This window comes from Rhinolophus sinicus, linkage group LG06 (genome assembly GCF_036562045.2).
Source record: "Rhinolophus sinicus isolate RSC01 linkage group LG06, ASM3656204v1, whole genome shotgun sequence".
Lineage (NCBI taxonomy): Eukaryota > Metazoa > Chordata > Mammalia > Chiroptera > Rhinolophidae > Rhinolophus > Rhinolophus sinicus.
In genome coordinates, this window is record NC_133756.1 from 26,986,830 (window position 1) to 27,005,976 (window position 19,147).

At 32.8% G+C, this 19,147-nt stretch overlaps 1 protein-coding gene across 3 annotated transcripts in view; it reads right to left on the reverse strand.

Annotated features, from left to right (window-relative positions):
* The window catches only part of MYSM1 (Myb like, SWIRM and MPN domains 1), a 33,843-nt gene that overhangs the window by 9,237 nt on the left and 5,459 nt on the right, over positions 1-19,147 (reverse strand). For all 3 annotated transcript variants that reach the window (XM_019742529.2, XM_074334778.1, XM_074334779.1), the window contains 10 exons: positions 19,037-19,107; positions 17,365-17,442; positions 17,252-17,275; positions 16,135-16,213; positions 12,704-12,802; positions 11,498-12,270; positions 7,138-7,268; positions 5,919-6,022; positions 4,214-4,291; positions 2,520-2,608 (listed from right to left, as the gene is read on the reverse strand). In XM_019742529.2, coding sequence (XP_019598088.2) covers positions 2,520-2,608; positions 4,214-4,291; positions 5,919-6,022; positions 7,138-7,268; positions 11,498-12,270; positions 12,704-12,802; positions 16,135-16,213; positions 17,252-17,275; positions 17,365-17,442; positions 19,037-19,107 — 1,526 coding nt within the window. The remainder of the gene's footprint in view (positions 1-2,519; positions 2,609-4,213; positions 4,292-5,918; positions 6,023-7,137; positions 7,269-11,497; positions 12,271-12,703; positions 12,803-16,134; positions 16,214-17,251; positions 17,276-17,364; positions 17,443-19,036; positions 19,108-19,147) is intronic.

Below are 19,147 nucleotides of genomic sequence, written 5' to 3' on the forward strand. Positions count from 1 at the left end.
ATCTCAACAAGATTAGGAAAATAACATTTATTTACAAATTTGAAATGTATCAATAATTTAAACCTAAATTCTGTCAGAGAGAGAAAAATATTAAATAAGAAGAATTTCTTAAAACATTCCATACAAACTTTTTGAAATCAGCATTGTTCTTTTGGACCTGATATTGAAAAAAAAAAAGGTAATGACAGAACCTTTGGGAGAAAGTAACTCTGTTGTGTTTTAATTCCTAAAGAAGAGAATATTATAAAAGGTCAGATATGTCCTACAATGAAAGTAGATTTCAAAAAATTCAATGAGGATGTAACCAATTCCCTAATATGAGACCGGAAAGTTCAAGAAAGATGGAAGTTTCTCAAAAACATTTCTGTCAGTACAATAATGTGGTCAGCAAAGAGTAGGGACTCAGCATATATTTGTTGAATGAATAAATGACAAAATAGTTCTGCTAAAGAAATTAATGTATACACAAAGTTGTACGATAAACTCATATTTTAAAATGAAAAGGTTATAAAAAGATGGGAAGAGGGGTACCTAAGCAAGGCTAGATACAAAAGTATGTGTAAACCTAAAAGAATTGTTAGAAAGGCTTTGACCAGTAAAGAACTGAGGTTTGAGAGAAATGTAAAGAACAACAAAAAGGGTTTTCAGGCTATGTTCTGAGAAAGGAAAAAAAAAAACACCAGAAGTATGTTCATGTTAACACAACTGAAAAAAAGCAGGAGTATTTAGTTCCTATTCTGAGATTGTTAGCTCCGGAACAGGCACTTAGTTGCTAAACACTGTATTTCAAGGGCTTAGAACAGTGCCTGATATTAAAAAACCATTTGTTGAATAAAGACGAAAGATTTTCAAATTAGAAAGTGCTTAACCAACACAAATAAAAAGAACCTAAGGGCCGAGATAGATGAGAAAATAGCAAGAGAGCATATGCATCACACAGCAGTGAAGAACCATGATGGGAAACTATTGTTATTATATGTTAAGGAGCTGCAGAGAATGGGTAAATTATTGGAGGCCTAGGAATAGGCAAGTATTGGGCTTGTTTTAAAACACACAAAAAAGCAGATTTTAGAAACAGAGGAATTAGATGTTGAATATTGGAAAAATTCTAGAAAAGATTTTTAAACAGCTGATTAGTGAGCCTTTGGCAAATGAAGAGGTGACTACCAAGAATAATAATAGGTTCATGAAAACAAAAGTCATGATAAGTAGACCTAAATTTCATTTTTGATAGGAATAATCTGCTAAAACTAACAGACTCATAAAGACTCAAGTAATATTTTATCTGCTATCATTACCTTTCTGCGTAAGATGAAATATGGGTTAATTGTGGTAGTACATAATTGATTGAACAGTGATGTCTGAGGTTTATGTTTAATCCAGTTAAACATTTGAACCAGTGATCAATGGCAGAAATGGCAAGCTTACTGAATTGTTGATGAGTCAAAGCTACAAAGGCTATTATGTGAGAAAAGTAAACCTGGATTTAAAAACGCCCTGACAAACTGGAACAATGACTTGAAAAATCATAATAAATATGTCTCACATTTAGATTCAGAAAATCAACTGTCTGGATACTAGATGAGGAGTCCTATATTAAGATGACTGTATTTTTTATATAGTTTATCTCATTTAATTTATTCTCAAACCTATTATTTTTTATTTTTATTTTAAGGAGATTATATAGCATACTGTAGTTTAATGGTTAGGAGTATGGATTCTTAAGCCTAATACCTGGGTTTAAATCACAGCCCCACCACTAAAAGATATGGGTATAAGTTACTCAAACTTTTTCGTGCCTCTGTTTCCTCATTTATAAAATGGCAATGATAATATTAATGTCTGCAGAGTTGCTATGGGGATTAAATGAGTTAATAATGTGAAGTGCTTAAAACATCTCTAACAGTGTTAGCTATTATAGTTATTATTTTATAAAAGAGGCTTTAAGTAACTTACCCAGGGACATATAACTGGTAAGTATCAGGGCTCTTTCCATTGAAAATGACCTAGTGATATTCCTAGATATCTCACTTTAATAGAGACACTGACAAATAGAGACAGTTCACTCAATGGGGCATCTGTACGAAGTAAGGGGCTCTAGAAAAATCAAGGCATTTAACTTACTTGGTGACCCTTAAGGTTACAAGTTACAAATTTTTTACTGTAAAAGAATAAACAAAACACTTTGCTAACAATCAGTACCACCCAAAGAGAGAACCAGTCATTTCACGAGGTCACCTGTTCATAACGTCGAAGTTGAATGACCACCTGTCACAAACAAGGTCCCTTTGCAGCATAGGTTAGAGCCTATATTCACTGAACCTGAACAAATTTAAAACTTGAGTTTAAGGTCTCTCAAATTGATAATCAGTGGAATAAAAAAACTCAAAACTTTTAGCTGTATTTTTTAACTTGATGTGAATAACACAATGCAGTTATATCAAATATTTTTTCCATACATTTTCTAATCATTTGGGATAAATTTTTAAAAATTACATTTATATAATGTAACATTATACCTTTTTGTTGGTCTTTGCACTTTTGAAGACTTAAGAGGTTTACATTTCTCTTCTTCTCTTCTTCTTGCCAACTCCTCAGCAGAGAGATGCTAAAACACAAAACACCACTTGATCAAAGAGTCCATCAACCAGATAGGTAAAACGAATAAAAATACTCCGTTAAAACCATATTTAAGGGCACGTGAGAACAAGACAAAGTTGATGGATGTGTGTCCTTCTTGCTACTAAAAGAAATGCTGGACAATATGTTAAAAAATTGTTGCAAAACATACAGCCATACCAAACTTCAAATTTACTCCTTCTGCCTTACTCATTTCAATTAATGGTACCCAGATCCAAAACCCCAGGATCACCTGAGTCTTTCACCTTTCTTACTTCCCATGTCTAGTCATCAAGTCCCACTGTACTGAGTTTTCTTTCACAACTGAGAGATGTCATAGTGTAATGATAAAGAACACAGATTCTAGAGATAAAATGCCTGGCTTTGCTACTTACTAGCTGGTGACCTGAGGCAAGCTTTCTGTGTTTCAGTTTCCTCATTTTTAAAATGGGGACAATAATAGTAATAACAACGTCATGGTATTATTGTAAAGATTACACGAGTTAATGTTTGTAAAATATTAACAATAGTGTTCAATACACAGTAAGTCCTATGTAAGTATGTTTCATTCCATTTCTACCAGTCTTATACTCTAGCCCAAATGAACTGTACACCTTTTCCCAGAACATGTCTAGTATTTCCCCATGTCTGTACTTTTGCTTATGCTGCTCCCTCAGCCTCAAATGCCCTCATCTACTTTTGTACATTTTGAGGTTTTCCTGCTCATCCTTCATGTCATAGATGAAACATCACATCTTCTGTGAAACTTTCCCTGATCACATCCTTTGGGAGGAACTTATATTTCTTAGGACCAATGTTACAGAACTTACCATAGGCTTTATCTTTCCTAATAGAAATCTAAGTTCCTTCTTGGCATGCACCACATATTACTAATTGCTGTGCCTATAATAGCACTCAGCTGTGAGGCTGGGGACAGGGAATGGGGAAAAGAGAAAGAAGAGAACTAACATTTATGGAGTACCTGTACATGCAAGGCTTATTCTAGGATCTTCATATACCATATTTCATTTATTTCACTGAATTCTCCCAACAATCCTTCAAGGGAAGGATTATCCACACTTTCACATTATCCATTCTACTGCACTGATTGTTCACAAATTATACATGTAGAATGTGTGTGGATGTTTACATATACACAAATTCATCGCCTATTTTCTTTTTAGGGCCATAGTTTTTATTAATAGAAATGACACTTCAATATTTGTAATTCAATTTATGTCTAATGCATGGAACAATATTTTAATTGGTGTGTCAGAATATCACTCAATAAATGTTTACTGAAATGAATTGGGCATACGAACTTCCTAGCACCTTGGAAGATATTCTTGAGCTAGAGAGCAGAATGTAGACATAGATAATCAAAGTTTTGAAAATGAGTCAAACTCCTACTTAATGGTACCACCAATGCCTTCTACTTTGTTGTTTATTGTAACTTCTACACAAACAAATTAACATGGGAATGAGACATATATATGTATACATATAAAAAGTGCAACATATGTGACATTGATATTCAAATATGTACTGACAAAATAACTTTCACTAATGAGCCATTTGAATAGGTCAAAATTACCTCAAACGTTTGTCCTTCTAAGTCTTTTGCATCACACCAATTTCCCCATGGGTCTCGGACCCTACGTCTCCTTGTGCGCTGAGATGAAATAAAGCAAAAGGTAACAAGATTAACTTGGAGAAATCACAGCACATTAACATACAAAATGAAAATGGTAATTTTCTAAAAAACAATTTCTCCATTACAATATTGTCATCCCTGATCAGCAATGCCTGACTAAATTTTATTTTATTAATTTATGTTCAATAGTTAGTATTCTGCTCCAAAATAAATTAGTGATTATTTTCTACATTTACTAGGATTTCTTCTTTAATTTTCATTTCCTTTCACCATTTGGAAGCTAACTCATTCACACAAGAAATATTTTTAAGACCAAAAAGAACCACAAAGAGGGCTGGCCGGTGGCTCAGTTGGTTAGAGCGTGAGCTCTGAACAACAGGGTTGCCAGTTCGATTCCCACGTGGGCCAGTGAGCTACACCCTCCACAATTAGACTGAAGACAACAAGCTTCCACTGAGTCCCCGGAGAGGTTGCTGGATGGCTCAGTTGGTTAGAGCGCAAGCTCTTAACAACAAGGTTGCCGGTTCAATTCCCACATGGGATGGTGGGCTGCACCCCTGGCAACTAAAGACTGAAAACGGCGACTGGACTTGGAGCTGAGCTGAGCCCTCCACAACTAGAATGAAGGACAACAACTTGGAGCTGATGGGCCCTGGAGAAACACACAGTTCCCCAATAAAATAAAATTTAAAAAAAAAAAAGAAAAAAAACACACACAAAAAAATGACTTCCTGATTGATCACTTGTCATAGAAAACTTGCAAGAACACATAACAAGAGGTAAAATATTGAAGACTAGAAGCAAAATAATTATATTTCAGCTTTAGAAAGGAAAAGATTGCTTTGTTAATACAAATAGTAAAAAAGAAATTATAATGCTGGATAACTGGATTACTAATATCCAGTTTTGCAAACCTCAGTATCAAAGCCTTTAAAATGGATTAGCTGCCATAGGCCACTGTCCAACTGGCACCACCTATTTCCAGCAACTATATTTGAAAACTTCCTTTTAAAAGTAAATCTAGGTAGAAATTGTTTGCAGCCTAAACACTCTAAGAAAGAAAGGTACCCACTTTATCATCTATACTTTTTATCTCACCTATTACCAATTTAACCTATTTTACTGGTTCATAATATGATTCTGCTTTTTAGGAGACTTGTTTGATCACTTATGTTTTAAGTAAGATGATGAATTTTAAAGTACTGTAAAACTCACTGATCTCAAGAATTAAAAACATAAAGGCTAACATATTTTGGATAGCTATTCCAAAAAGTTGAATCTTATGGTAAGAATTTTAAACAAACAATAATAACTGGAAAAAACCAACCAACCAAACAAACAAAAAAAAGGCTTAAATGTATAGTTTTAGAATCAAAACCAACCTAAGATCATTTTAGCAAAACATTACATACGCTTCTGTGTAAAGTTTACCAGTGAATTTTGAGGTTTATTTGATTTGTTTGTGCCTTATAAAGTTATATGAAATTAAATGAAGACCACAAAAGTGAATGGTGAAATACAAGAGGAAACAAGTTCTTCCATTAAATAGCCATTTGTTAATTAAACAGCTGAGAAGTAGGCATACCTTACTTAACAGTGTAAGGAGCAATCTGAAGTGATCATTTAGTGAGAGGTGACTGCTTACCATGGACTGCAAACGCTGGGCAAGTTGGTATGCTTCTACGGTATCTTTTCTGTCTCTGATTCGTACCTTATCAACCGGTTGTGGCCTGTTATACACAGCCTGTTCTATTGGAATTCAGGAAAAACAAAACAATCTAATTTTGTTATGAAACGCAGTTGTTAAACAGGATGACACATCTACACTATAAGCCAATTTCTAGGTTTCTTTATACCTGAGCTTCTATGATTCTATCCTATTCCACAATCACAAAGTTCATGTGCCGCTTAGTAGTTCTTACCTAAAAGTAATGCTACTGTTATAAAGAAATATCAATAAAATGTGATACTTAGGAAATGGGTAATTTGTTTAATTTCTGATCAAATGAGTGCCAAGTCCACTTTGCTAACTTTGGGAGTCTAATACAGAAAACATTTAATTTTTCTTTCAGTGGCTGAGGAAGCTATGATACATTAGTTTTCCTGAAAAGCCAGTCCCAATATTCAGTGCTTTGGACAAACAAAGACACTAAAATGGAGAGACCCCAGGGCAGACTGTAAATTCTATCTCTCTACATATAAAATAAAATCATCTCTGACAGGAAGTTTTCTGGTTAGCTGTCTTTTCAGACAAGGAATACAGAATACTTTTCTTACAACATGAGTTGCAAGGTTTTAATTACCTTATCACTTTACAACTATGGCTATTATCTTTCTTCAAAAAGTTTGTGTCATGTTAATAAAAGGGTTGAATACATTTACAAATATGCATATTCATCAACTTTTATATTTGAGAAAAACTAGGATAAAAAAACTTTCTTCCATGAAAAACATTTTGGCACTTTTATTACATTTAAGTGTAGAGGCTCATAAATTATTTCTTTTATTTAAACACTGCTAGACAGTATTTCTAGCATGAATACAGTATTTGCAAATTAAACGGGTTATTAGACTTTTCATAAAATAATTTTATTTGACAAAGAATTGCATTCTTAAACTATTTCTACTTGCACTGAATATATATATTTTAAATTACACTAATTTTCTCAAAGGGAAATATAATTTAATCAACAGAAATCTGTTTTACAGCAAAATCTCAATACATTTATTCCATAATGTTATAGTATCTCTCTGAATTCTGTATCTATACCTAAATCTACTTGCATTCTAATCATCAAAGAAATTAATGTGCCATAAGGACAAAAAATGTTGAGCAAAAGATATTGTTGGGTTTTTATTTTTACCACATCCAAAATTGATTGCTCCTATCAACTCGAGGTATGTATGAATCCGTCCAATACAATTAACGTCCCCACAGTTCTTCAGGCCAGGACGTACTGAGGTCTTATTTAAGTATTTCGGTTTGCATATCTCCCTAATTAAGAGATGGAAGTACAATTATTTTGGATAAATAAAAACATGAAAAAGATTTCTGGGGATAACTTTTAATATTTGAAATATCTTAAAAGTTCATCCCCTCTTAATATGTAAATGTGTAGTGAATACAATGCTAATACATAACACCCAAGTGTACTTTTTTCTAAAATATTTTTAAGCGATGCAATAATTTACAAGTACAGTATGATTTTTACAAGTATCATTTCTTCCCCAATATTAAATTCAATATATTCCATTTACCCAAGGACTTTTAAGTGAGAAGCTTATTTATCTACAGAGCCAAATTCAAGCCTGAATCTGAATAAAAAGAACAGTTTGAATTACATATTGAAAGTATTTAGTATTAGACTTTTCTAGTTTTTAATATATTACTTAGGTTCACCTAGTTTTACTTTGCTGGACAATATCTTCTAATTATAAACTACCTTACAAATGCTTAAAAGCTTTTTATATTAGTTTTTAATCATTATGCCAATAAATAAGTGCTTACTCTCGGTGGAAAAAACAGAAATAGATATAGGGGGTCCCAAAGGAATAAAGAAATGCCCAAAGACTATAAAAGAAATGAGGTTTATATAATCAAACATATTTACTGAAGATACTTAATATACCATGCTGGATGGTACAATATAAAGTTTAATAGTAATAGAGAACTTAATAATAGTAGCAAACAATTACTGAGTGCTTACACCAGATGCTGTACCAAGAGTTACACATCCTTAATCCTCACAACAACTCTACAGGATAGATTTTATTATGATGAGAAAACAAAAAGGTCAGAAAAATTAAGGAAGTGACAGTCAGAATTCAAACAGACATTATAAACCAAGTATTTGGGTAAATCATGTGACACAGGCATTTCTTATTCAATCTTGATTTTATCCTACAAATATTTTGTATGCTCTACATGATGCATTGTTCTAGGCACTAAGGATACAGACATGAATAATATAAAATGCCTGACCTTACAATCTAATGGGGGAGGCAGTCAATAAATTAATATCTACTGTATTGCCAGGTAGCAATAAATGCTAGGAAGAAAAAGTAAGAGGATAAATGGATACAGTAAGAGATAAATAGGCACAAACTATTTTAGATATGGTGTTTAAGGAAGGCCTCTTTAAGGAAAAACCAAATTTAAAATCATAAATCCTACAGAACTTCAGGGAAGATAAAAAGTAGTTTGTGATGTGGGTGGGTATTAAAAATTCCATTGAAAAGTTGAGATTTCAGAGTGGCTTGAAAGAAAAGGAAACAATCTGTATAAATGAAGGCAAGAAAGCAGGAATGAGCATGGTATAAGTAGCTACCAAAAAAACTGTAGGAGTCTAAAAACTGGATTGATGTAATTAACGAATACCCAAATCAAGAGGCTTTAAGCAGAATTTAGTAATCTAGCGCAGTGCTGAACAAATGGTAAGACCTCTAAAAATATCCGTTCATGATATAATAATAATGATTCATTCATTCAGTCTTCTCCCCTTAACAAAGTGCTTTCTGTATTCTAAGCATTGTTCTAAGCATTAGGGATTTAATAAGGAGCAGACAAAAAAAAAAAAAAAAAGTCCTCATGGAGACTGCATTATCATTGGGAAGGGGGAGGAGAAGAAAATACACAAATAAAAATACAATATTTTCAGTGGTAATAAGTTCTATGAAGATAAATAAAAAACAGGGTAAGAGAATGAGAGGAGCTATGTGAACTATATTAGATAAGGTGGTCAGAGAAGGCCTCTAATTTCTCTTGAATGAGATGAGGACGCAAAATTCACCAAGATTTGGAGGAGAAAACATGCAAGGCAGAAGGAAAATTCTGGGTCAAGGCCCTGAGTTGGAAGTGTGAAAATAATGAGTCAACACTACAGACTCTGGAAATCACCTTTCTCTAATGTGACCTGCAACAAGTTCCTTTTACTCTCGGAAACTCATTTTTCTCATCTGTAAAATGAGGACACGTTGTCAAGAGAATCAGAGATGATTTAAAGACAGTGTATGGCATTTGGTAGGCATTCAATAATGGTATTGGTTACTATTATTATTAAATTCCCCTAGACAGGGAGCCAACTTCATGTGCTTTTATGAAAAGGATCTTTTGGTTACAAAGAAATCTGGCAGGCCTCTTTTTATTTTTAAAACATTAACTTTTCCCTCTATTTTTTACCACCACCTCCAGTCCCTAACCACTCTCTCTTCTATTTCTGAAGAGAACATTTGAGTTCCTGTTTAAAACATTTCTTTTTGCTTTCACAACTAGTGAAACAACAACATTTAACTGGTTTCATGGACTAAGGCAAATAACATTAGGAAACTAGTGCTACCCTGTTTCCCCGAAAATAAGACCTAACCGGACAATCAGCTCTAATGTGTCTTTTGGAGCAAAAATTAATATAAGACCCCGTCTTATTTTACTATAAGATCAGGCCTTATATATGATATGATATATGATATGATGTGATATGATATGATATAATGCTGGGTATAATATAATATCATATCATATAAATATCGGGTCTTATATTAATTTTTGCTCCAAAAGACGCATTAGAGTTGATGGTCCAGCTAGGTCTTATTTTCGGGGAAACACAGTATATAATTTATACTATCTATATAAATTACTCTACCTCATAAAAGTCAAAATCCAAAGTAACAAATGAAATTTGATTAAAATAACAGTAAGTACTCACTGATGATTCAGGTAGATGTTTTTGAGTTACTGTTTTGAAGCCCTTCAATTTTGGCCATTCTCTTATTTCCAAAATCAAAATTAGGTATCAAAAGAGATCTAATTTAATTGATCTTTTTTAACAGAATGAATTAGTCAATGTGGAATAACGGGAAGAGTGACTTAAGGAGTGAATACTTGCACTGAAGTCCTTCCCCTGTCAGTGACTGGTTGTATCATCAAAGGCCGGTGGGTCCCTAAGCCTCTCCTGACCTCTGAATCGCTCTATCAAATGGAGAAAATACCACCTGCCTATTTTACAGGATTGTTGTGAGCAGCTGATACAAAAAAGCTTTCTGTAAACTGTAAAGCACGAAGCAAATGTTAAGAATTGTTCCTTATAAGCATTCTTTACTTTGATACCACCCTTACCAGCACTTGCACTTTTAGCAATCTCACCCATCTACAAGATAATCATGAGTCAGGAAAAAACAAAAATCTTTCTTTTAAAATAACGGCTATCTTTAAAAGCCAAATTACTTAATACTGTATGCATGAAATAAAGGTCAGTGATTTAATAAGCAGGTTATTTGTTTTCCTTTGGTAAGTGAAAACCCTCTGTAAAGATGGCCCTATGTAATCCTGAAGCAATAACAATTATGAATGTTTAATCGTGTCTTAATTAAACAATTATGAAAAATTCTAATTAGTTTCAGAGCACTTAGGCTAATAAGGTGGGAAGATTTTTTGGGGTTTGTTCCCCATCACTCACTAAATAATTTAAGTAAAAAGTACTGAGCATTCAGAGGATAAAGTTCATATATCAGAAAATTACTATATGTGGATGAAGAGGGATGAAGGAATTATTAACACATTATGCCACAGGTTCAAAATTGAAAGCATTTAAGGCAGCTATTTAGGAGAATGGTTTCTGCAATCTAGCCACATTTAATGACACTGTTGTCATCAAAGTTTTCTATCTTTGTACTTTAAAGCACATGATAAACTAGGAAAGATACTTATCCCCCTTTTCCAGTGCAGTAATGTTTGTTGCATCTTCCTAACACTGTTCTAAGAAACCGCTTAAGGCAATCATCTAACCCTTTTTTCCCAAGCCCAAACACTCTTAATGAACAGACAGATGTTACAAAAGCTTTCCAAAGTTTCCCCATGAGAAATTTCAAGTCTTAGCTTATTGAAACACAGAGGGTGCCAAAAAAATGTATACACATTTTAAGAAAGGAAAAAAATGTATTAAAATTACGCTGATGGTAATCGCTATGCACACCTCTTGTAATTGCAGAAATCAAACGTGACTTGTATTCATCTTTTGTTATCAGTATATATTGAGTACTACAATTTTAATACAGTTTTTTCCTTTCTTAAAATGTGTATACATTTTTTTGGCACCCTCTGTATATTAATGTGTTAAAGCTCTCTGGATCATCAGCAATGTAAAATACTAAATTTTGCATAAGCCTAATTAAAATACTCTAGAGAATCATAAGTTTTAAAATATCATCTAAAATATAATTCTTCCTTACCACTGATCCAAAATGTAATTCCTAATTTTCAAATAGCGTTCTGGTGTTTTAGCTTGGCGCCCCTCAAAAAACTCAGGAATTGCTTGTTTTTCTTCTTCTTGAATAATATTTCTATCTATTTCTACTTCTTGCTCTGGTGGCTTAAGCTCTTCTTCCTCATGGCTCTCCTCCTCCATTTGGCAGGAAGAATGAAAACACATTTCATTATCACTCAGATCTTTCTGAACATCACAAGGCTCTGGAGAGGGCAACCGCCTGGTACCATCCACTATTCCATGTCCATCATGCTTAGCACAGCTGTTCATTATTTTATTACATTTCGGATCATTTAATTCAACTGATTTTTTGTCACTGGTGCTCTGTTTTTCAGTCCAAAATGTAGTTTCTGAGCTTGAAATTGTTTCCATCTCACCCTGCTCTATATTCTGAAGATATTCCTCGGGAGGTTTAGAAATGGGATCTTCCTGGCTGTCAGAGGCAATAAATTCTCCTTGATAGGTTTCAGGACTTTTACTATTAGGGATGTCTAATAAGAGATCACTGCTAGGATTCTCTTGGGGCGCTTGAGAAGTCAACGCATCTGCTTCATCTGTGATGTCCACTTCCTCGTCATCAGATAACTTTTCAATTTTTACAGCATTCAAGTTGGGATCAGCACATCCCCTTAACCTTGATGGTGTCCATGTCTTTGTGCCTTCATCTTCATTTTTAATCTGAAGATAACTGCTGTTCTTCTGGTTTGGTGTTTCCTTCTCTGGACCATCTAATTTTACCTTATTAAAAATGAAGATAAAACCCCATACTATTAAGATTTTAAAATTTAATCACCGGCACAAAAAAACAGGATGAATACAAAACATTGTATTAAACTGAGTACATGTTGTTGATAGACTGTACCTTTATTGTGCTGTTCTTCAAAGTATTTACAACTGCATTTTAAATAAGCAATTAATATTTTGTTCTACTTAACTATGAAATTAAGTGGAATAATAGTATCTATTTAATAGGAACACGCAAATCACTGATGATATGCTTTGAGATTTATGAAGATCAACATTTGTAGAGTACTTTGAGTATGAAATACTTTCACTATAAAATTTTTGAACATTAAAATTTTAATGCCTGAATTAAAAACTGTTTTTGCTTACTCATTTTATTTATTTAAAATGTTATCATTATTAACTAGAATATTTATATTCTGCTTACCTTATTTTTAAAGTACTGTCTGGCATAACTCTTTACTTGTAAAACAGTACGACTTCCAATTAGTTTTGCAATTTTGGTCCACCTTCGGCCACATTTAGCCTATATTATCAAAATGGAAAAGAAATTGCTTGTATTGAACTAACTTGTTAATATTCCAAGGAACTGCCACGTTATAAAAAGCCAACTAAAAGAACACCCCATCGTTATTCTAAGGCACATAATGAAGCCTCATATATAGGTAAGACTCTTAAAATCAAAGCCCACATTCTTGTTTTGGAATTTGGACTTAGGAAAACTGACCAAAGTGATTTAGAAATTAGTTTTCTTTTCATAGTTATCTAAATGAAGTTCCATCACTCTTACATATTCCTAACAGTACATATTTATATTGTACATCATGATGTTCCAAATCTTAAGGTAACTTAAAAAAAAAAAAAGTACCTGAAAGGGAGGCAGGTTATATTTTTCATTTATAGAATCAACTGAATATGTTCTGACACTAATTTCAAAACACTTTTTTTTTTCACCCAGACTCCATGTTACAATATCCATTACATAACAGATACTACTATAACTCTACACAGATATCAGACATGAACTGACTTACAGGAGTGAATCACAAATGAAGTGACCTATACCCAACGTCTCCCTATACCCTTCTATTGTCAAAGGCTGTCCATCTGCTAACACTGAAACTGTGGTGAGATAAAACAGACAACTTGAGGGAGCTCTGGTGTGTTCTGAAGTACTAAAATGAATGCATATAATTTCAAAGCTAAAAGGGATTTTTAGGTATCATCAAGTCTCATTTGATACATACATAAACCTCCTTTATAATACCTCCAACACAAGATACTCTTTAATTCCCAAAGTACCTCAACAATTCTATTTTAGAATTCTTAAAACTGAGAAAAATAAACAAACAAACAAATCCAGCCACAACTCAGGGAAGTTGATCCCAGGGCAAATTTGCAGGCCAGGCAATTATGACTTACAGTAGCAAGTCATCTTCAAAGATCTGACCCAAATGATAAATCTTAATTTATATACTTATTTCTGGCTTTCATGAGAAAATCTGACATATGGACAATTTCTTAAAACTGAAAGTACTTCTGGGAAATTTACTAGTAAGTATAAATTAATTATTTATATTGCTGTTAACTCACACTTACTGAGATCAACTTACTGAAGAATTCGTTATCGTTATTGTGAGATCAAGTCAAATAGGTAACTTGGTAGCGTGGAGCACTTTGGGAAACAGGAAAGATCCTGACAAAGTGTGACCAACATGGACTGTAGGGGCTGAGGCACTATAAAAATTAGGGAGGAGGTACTAACAAGAGGAGCAAAGAAAACATTCACCAATTTCAAAATAGAGCAAAGAGAGAGTCCTATGCCCAAGAAAGGGAAAGAAAAATCTTCCTTCATCATTCAGTACGACATAATTCCCTTCTCTCAAACCTGAGAGAATTCAGTCTATAAGCAAACTATAGCAAAAGGTTAAAAAAGGCTGAAACACAACCAAGAGTTCTATGTGTTTTTATGAGAAAACATTCTAAGTTTAAAATACCTTTTTATGTACATAGATTATCTACATATGTATATAAATATACATTTCTTTATACAGAGATAAACACCTCTGGAAGGATACACAAAGAACAGATGAAAATGGTTACCTCAGGCATAGAGAACTGATGGTTGAGACAGGAGTTAGACTTAGCACCCTTTAACTTTAGGTACCTTTTGAATTTTGAACCATGCAGATGTAGCCCCTGTAACTATCATGAATGTCAACAATAACCTAAAACTTCACAACCCACTTGCATGTATGTGTGTATATATATGGTCTTTATGTATACGAGGTGAGATTGAAAAATATGGTGAATGTTTAAATAAAAAAATTTATTACAGTAAAAGACACATCGCCACTAATCCCCCTCAAAATACTCCCCCTTGAACACACTTATCCCATCCTTTTCACTTTCTAAAGCAGTTCTGGAAGTCCTCTTTTGTGTTTTTATTTCATCCTCTATCATGACAACACTCCGTGTCGCACACTCCTTCTGGTACCACAATTTCTGTCAAACGAAAACATTATCGTGTGTCCTTATCTACCTTATTCACTGGATCTGGCACAGTGCAACTTCTGGCTCTTTCTTAAAGTCAAAATGACCATGACAGGCAAATGTTTTGAATTGATTCTGGACATCAAGGCAGCCATGACAGCAACTAAAGACATTCATGAAAGAGGACTTCCAGAACTGCTTTAGAAAGTGGCAAGAATGATGAGGTAAGTGTGTTCGAAGTGAGGGGAGTATTTTGAGGGGGATTAATGGGAATGTGTCTTTTACTGTAATAAATTTTTTAAAATGTAAACATTCACCGTATTTTTTTATCACTCCTTATACATGGGGCAAAATACCAAAGTCGTCAGCAATCTTAAATAAATGACTGGCTAATTAAAGTTAGATTATGTAAATGATAATCCTGAAACAGACTGAAATACCAATATAAAAAAACATTAACAGCATAGGAGAAAAACCTCAGCAAGAAATAAAACCCTCAAGGTAGTTTATGTATTTATATAAAAACGTCACAGAATATATGAATGTCATGGTGATGGCTAACTCTAAAAATACAAACACACTTTATTATCGATAATGTAGAAACGTTACCAGTACTTCAATTAGCATTTATAAATCCTACACAAATATTATATATTCAATATATATAATATATAAACATATGTAATTTCAAAAATCAATTAGTATAATACTGGGTAATATGTACCTTAAAGGAAAAGATGTAACTTAATTCTTAATAGTTAAAAAAATTTTCTGCATGTTTTATTAAAAATTTCTTCATATTAAGGAGTATTTTCAGAATTAGAAATTGTGCATATTTTCCCATTATGTAACTTGTAGACATTTATACAGATCTCATTAAAACATTCAGGCAAAACAAATGTTTTTAGTCTTCAATTACATCCACTAAAATATTTAGACTATATACACAATGCCAAATATCTGAATAAAAAAGAACTCAGCTGATCACCCAGACAGTTCCAAATATGCATGTTTTTTTCCCAAAAGAAAATAGCAGGTAACTAAATAATTTTTCTTTTAATCCAGGTAGTTGGTGTCATGTATATATAGAGAGCTCAACATCTCAGGTGTTATTAATATAGAAAAAGGGCGAAAACTATCCAAATTATTAATCCAAATCTATTATAACATTTTAGTAAGTTAAATGAGTTGAATTCTGTTGTACTACCCTACAAATATCATCAGTCTAACTATAGAAAAACTATAGATATGATCACTGTAATTAAAAAGAAATTTTTGGTCTCTACAAATTAATTTAACCTTGTAATTCTATAATTATTTGCTACTAGAATTATTTTACTATAAATCAAAAATTGCTCTATTTACCAGCCCTTGTTCAAACAGTTCTTTTTCTTCTATCGTCCACTTTACTGAGAAACTGGCTGGTTTTGTAGGAGATTGTACCCTAAGGGGAAAAAAAGGAATTGCAAAAAAATTTCTGAAATGGAACATTCCATATTTACGCAGCTAAAGGTTATAGATAGCCATGGGCTAATAAATTCAATACTTTGACTCTAAGAATTAAAAAATAGAAAAGGAGAAGAAGAAGAAGGCTGCAGCCTCTACCTGGAGGGACAGATTTACCCTGTCTCTATACTTCTCTAGCTCAGGATGACAGGAGCCCCAAAGGACATAATCCTTGGGTCTTAGTGAAGATAACACTAAAAGACATCAAAGGAAGTCAATGTGATAACAAACAAATAGGCTTCCTTAGGTTGGACACAAAGTAGCAGACGTTAATACATTTCCAAATCCTGCAAGGCATGTAAGAGTCTAAACTGGCTCCAGAAATATTATCTCTGATTCTTTCAGGTAAATCCATATAAATATCAAGCCAGAAAAGTCAAAAAACTATGGCATTGTGTTTATTGCTTTTGAAACGGCAGTATCTTAAGAAATTAAAATAAAATAGTGATGAGGCTCACTAATTTAAGCAAACCATTAATCTTTTCATTAACTTCATTTTATTGTTCTTGTTTATTCAGCAAAATGCCAAAGCCAAAATCTATTCAGTGCTCAAACTCTGGCAAATCTGTAAAGCCATACCCTCTATGGGACCATAAACATGGACGTTTATAAACACTAAATAAAAGTTAACAGTTTCTCTAATTTTTAAAAGCTACAAATTAAAATTAAATTTTTGTTTGAAATGATTGAAAATTAATTGACAGGGCTTCTAATATATTAAATAGCAAATTTAAAAACTTTCCTCACAAATCCCTAGGAAACAATATTTTCCATAATCTGGTGGAACAAACTGAAAGAGAAATTCTGGCAAATAAATAACATCATAAAACTACCTTGGGGCATTCCAGTATCTGTACAAGAAATTTTGATTTTATATTTTTGTATAACCCAAGATCAAGAAGAATTTTCCAGTTTTATTTTCCCATAATTTTTAACTAATAAAAAAGGCTTTAAAATATAAAACATAAGTACATACGTGATTTTTGCTGTTTTCTGCAGACTGCACATAAAAAAAGAAAATAAAGATGCGTGTGAAGAAGTTTTTAAAATATAATTCAAATTTTTAGAAGTATTATAAATTGATTTTACCTCTTCATGTATTTTTTATCATCTTCCTTTTGATCGAGCCAGAATTTTTCTGGAAGTGATTTCTTAGATAAATAATACCTGTAAAATTATTAAGGAAACTTTTCAAACAATAATAAAATCAGAATTTTTATGTGACTTATATAAAGCAGGCACTCATATACTCATGAAAAATCACTCAAATGCTAGCTAAATGAATTCTTCTCAAAGCCCTTCTCAGGTTTGCAAAAATGATAAAATTATTTATACCTCACAGGGTTGTTACATGGATTAAACATTACATGTGAAATCATACAATACGGTGCCTACAAAAAATGTGTGGTATGTAAATGCTAGTTTCTCTTATCTTCCTTTTTAGAAGTGGCTAAGAGAACATTATCAATATTTCAATTCTTTTTGCTAAAACATATATGTGTACGTCAGGCACTATTCTAGGCAGTAGATATTGAAGACAAAGATACAAGAAAACATTACCCCTGTTCTCCAAGAGCTCACATAGTTTTTATTCTCATTATTTGTTTCCAAATTTAGAGGTGAACCAGTAATCTAGAACTGTACCGTTCAATACATTAGCCAAGACACGTTTAAGTACTGAATACTGGAAATGTGGCTAGAATGAACTGAGATGTGTTGCTTAAGTATAAAATACACACTGAGTTTCAGAGTATGAAACAAAGAATGTAAAAGAGCTCAATAATGTTTTTATGTTGATTACATATTGAAATACTAAGTTAAATAAATTATTGAAATTAATTTCCTCAGTTTTAAATGAAGCTACTAGAAAATTTTAAATGATATACGACTCCCACTATTTTTCTGTTGAAAAGCAATGATATAGGCTATAACTGTAATGTTTGGGGAGAATTAGAGAATAAGAAAGCTTAAAAAGGGTTAACCTATAATAATTAAAGGTACCCAGACACTCTGAAATCAATATAGCAGTAAATGGGAATAAAGGGAATAGAAACATTATGGCTTAAAAACAGACAGAAATCCATGAAATATAGATAAAAAGAGTTAAAAACAAATCACTACTTATTAGACTATTAATAATCTTTATAAATCATAAAATGAGACACAGAGTCTCAAAGAAGTTACCAACATCATATACAGCAGCTAAAAGAAACGACAAGAAGCCAGTGGTTGAACCATGGATAAGGAGCCTCAACTTTGGGGGGGAAAAAATCTTCATCCTATTGTATTTGTTTTGTGCTTTTTACTTAGATTTCTCCCATATAACACCTGTAAATTGACAGAGTAGGAAGTGAGAAGAACTTTTACATATTCTAGTTCTGTGTCCTTGGACAAATAACATCTTTGGACTTCGGCTTATATAACTGAAAATGGAGGATTGGATTAAATGATCTTGGACTTGGACTAAAGGTTCTAGCTAACTTAAAACATTCTACAATTTCGACTCACTAGTCACAGAGTATTAAGAGTTGGCTAACAACAGCAACTCAAATATATTTGGTCATATCTCAGATTTAGCAGTAAAATGGAACCAGAGGAATAAAATGCAGCTTTCTGCATAGGTAGGTAACATTACATAGTAGCAGTCTGGGGCCAAATATAATCCACCCAATAATTAACAGTGGTCTCTTTTGTAGGTTTTGCATTTAGAGATTTTTTTAACCCTGAAATCTTTTCTTTCTTCATAATCATTAAAGGATACTCTTCTTCCAACAACATTTTCTCAATGACGGCTCTGTTCTCTTCACTGATGGTGCTATCCAGCGTCCAAGGCTATTAAAAAAGAGAATACATATTTTTTTAAATTAACTAT